This window comes from Octopus bimaculoides, chromosome 7 (genome assembly GCF_001194135.2).
Source record: "Octopus bimaculoides isolate UCB-OBI-ISO-001 chromosome 7, ASM119413v2, whole genome shotgun sequence".
In the NCBI taxonomy this organism is placed as follows: Eukaryota; Metazoa; Mollusca; class Cephalopoda; order Octopoda; family Octopodidae; genus Octopus; species Octopus bimaculoides.
The window spans coordinates 73,326,701-73,329,249 of NC_068987.1; the positions used below are offsets into that span (position 1 = coordinate 73,326,701).

At 36.9% G+C, this 2,549-nt stretch overlaps 1 protein-coding gene across 1 annotated transcript in view; it reads left to right on the forward strand.

Moving 5' to 3' along the window:
* LOC106882369 (COP9 signalosome complex subunit 3) overlaps positions 1–2,549 on the forward strand; it is a 43,093-nt gene that overhangs the window by 24,432 nt on the left and 16,112 nt on the right. The window contains exon 11 of the mRNA XM_052969754.1: positions 1,007–1,078. Within this exon, the coding sequence (XP_052825714.1) occupies positions 1,007–1,078 (72 nt within the window). The remainder of the gene's footprint in view (positions 1–1,006; positions 1,079–2,549) is intronic.

The window sequence follows — 2,549 nt, forward strand, 5'->3', positions numbered from 1 at the left end:
GTGGGGAGGGAATTAAATAGCAGAATGTGGAAGGGGAGGGGACACTGGGCTGCACACCCCAGAACAAATGGCATGCTCAGTCATGCTCCGTAGTTATGATTGCAATGGCATTGCTATGGAGAAGGTCAGCGACACTTATTGCAACAGCCACTCCACTTCATAGGGGTTCATTCCTCAGATGGGTTGATGTTATCCTGATTTTGCAAATGAAATTGGTAGTGTGGGTCCGAGAACACTTGAGGTCTCAATGGCAACTGGCACAGACTGAAAGCAGTTGGTCAGGTGATTTAGCTGGGGAGTGCCTGGAAAGCTGGTTTTGTCTTCCTGAATGTCCTTGTTGTTTAACTGGGAGAGGTTGTCGTTCATTGGTTACTTTCTCCACCAGCTGAACACCCACTTGTGCTTGTCACCAAGCAGCTCAGCCATAGATCTAGTTAGGGTCCAAGTTTCACGCTTGTAAAGGAGGATTGGGTTGGCTGTTGCTATAAAGAAACTGTTTTGGGGCTGTTTGGAGAGGCTGGCAATCCAGTTATTTATTTACATCATTAAATACTTTCCAGAAAAGGCCTCTACACAACTTAATATTCCTCTCCAAGCTAGCTATAAATAATTTGAATTACTTCAAGTCTAAAGCTTGTTTGAGCAGAACATCTTCAATGGTCTTAAATGAGTCACTGTCAAAGTCCATCAGCAGAGTACTTTCAATGGAAGTGAACGGGGCTCTTTCAAGGGTCTTGAGCAGACCATCTTTGATAATCTTGAGCAAAGACCGTTCGATGGTCTTGAGTAAAGACTGTCTGATGGTCTTGAGTGGAGATTTTTCAGTGCTCTTAAGCAGAGCTTTTTCAAAAATCTTGTGTGCCTCTAGATATATACTGTAATCTAATTAACATTTGTATGTCGTCTATGTTCAACACGTATCTTGTAAAATAATGTATTTTCTTATATATAATCTACACTAAAACTATATTGTTATAATCCACACGCGTCTTTTATCTCTCAACAGGACAACAACATGGGTCTAGTAAAACAGTGTATTATCTCCCTTTATAAAAAAAATATACAAAGATTAACCAAGGTAAGAAGATTTTTCTCTTTTTTTTTTTTCAAAATTTTAGGTAGATATCAGCTATAGCAATAACGGAACCAATGAGTTTCTATCAAAGCATTGAAGTCTCTGTTTTCTAATGACTGAGCTTTTTCCACAGACCCTTGCATTATAATGTTAAAGAGGTATAATTATATTATTTCTGTAGCTGGTTCAAATCTTTATTTTGACCATATGTATGTGTGTATATGCACAAACATTTACATATGGTTTCAGATTCATTCTCATTCTACAACTCCTTGTGAGTGAATTTGGTAGATGAAAACTGTATAAAGCCCATCATATATGTACATATGTGTGTGTCTGTGTCAATGGTTACATTCTGCACTGCACATGAAATAACAACACTTAATGATGTTTGTCAACGTTTATCTGTCAAAAAATTCATCTGGTAACTCTTGCCTTTGAAGGCACAAGTGAAATTAAAAGTCTCTTGCCTGAAAAATAGGAAGAGTATCCAGCTGTAAAACGATGTCTCAATAATATGTATTTATCCAATTCATGAGGGCATGGAAAAATGGATGTAAAATAGATAAACATATAGTGAATCCCATAAATATTGTGTGTGTAATAGTTTTCAACATCCATTTTTTTCCCCTGTGTGTGTATGTTTGTGTGCATATCTATGTGTATACGTGTGTGTGTGTGCAATATGGCGTCATGTAATAGTGCTTGTGCAGCGCAATGTAAAAGGACCAGTGTGGCACCAGCGGCACCATGTAAAAGCCCCTGTGCAGTACTACATAGAAGTGCCCATGCAGCACCATGTAAAAGCACCTGTGTAACACCAAGTAAAAGCACCAATGAAGTGCCACGTAAAAGTACCCAGCACACTTTGTAAAGTGGTTGGCGTTAAGGGCAAGCATCCTGCCATAGAAACCATGCCAAATCAGACTGGAGTCTGGTGCAGCCTTCCAGCATGCCAGCTTTGGTCACATCATCCAACCTATGCCAGCATGGAGAATGGACATTAAATAATGAATATGATATATATATATATATATATATATATATATATATATATATGGGAGAATATACAAATAATAACAACAGACGAGGACAGGTGGTGTAAATAACAAAAGTATATATTAGTATGACGCTCGGGAATACGGAAAGTCTTTGACGTTTCGAGCTACGCTCTTCAACAGAAAGAATACGGAGACAAGGAGAAAAACACGGAGAAAAAAAAAAAATATATATATAATGTTGAATATTTAGTTCTGTGGATCAGTTGTCTGTTGTTCCTAATTTTGTTCGCATCTGGAATAGACAGTGGCTCTGTAGAACAAAATATTCAAATGGATTAAGTACTTAATTGAATGTAGTCTCTTTAATTTCATAATTGAGAATGCCAAGAATTATACATACTTATACACATGTACATTTTGTGTGTATATATATATATATATATATATATATATATATATATATATATATATAT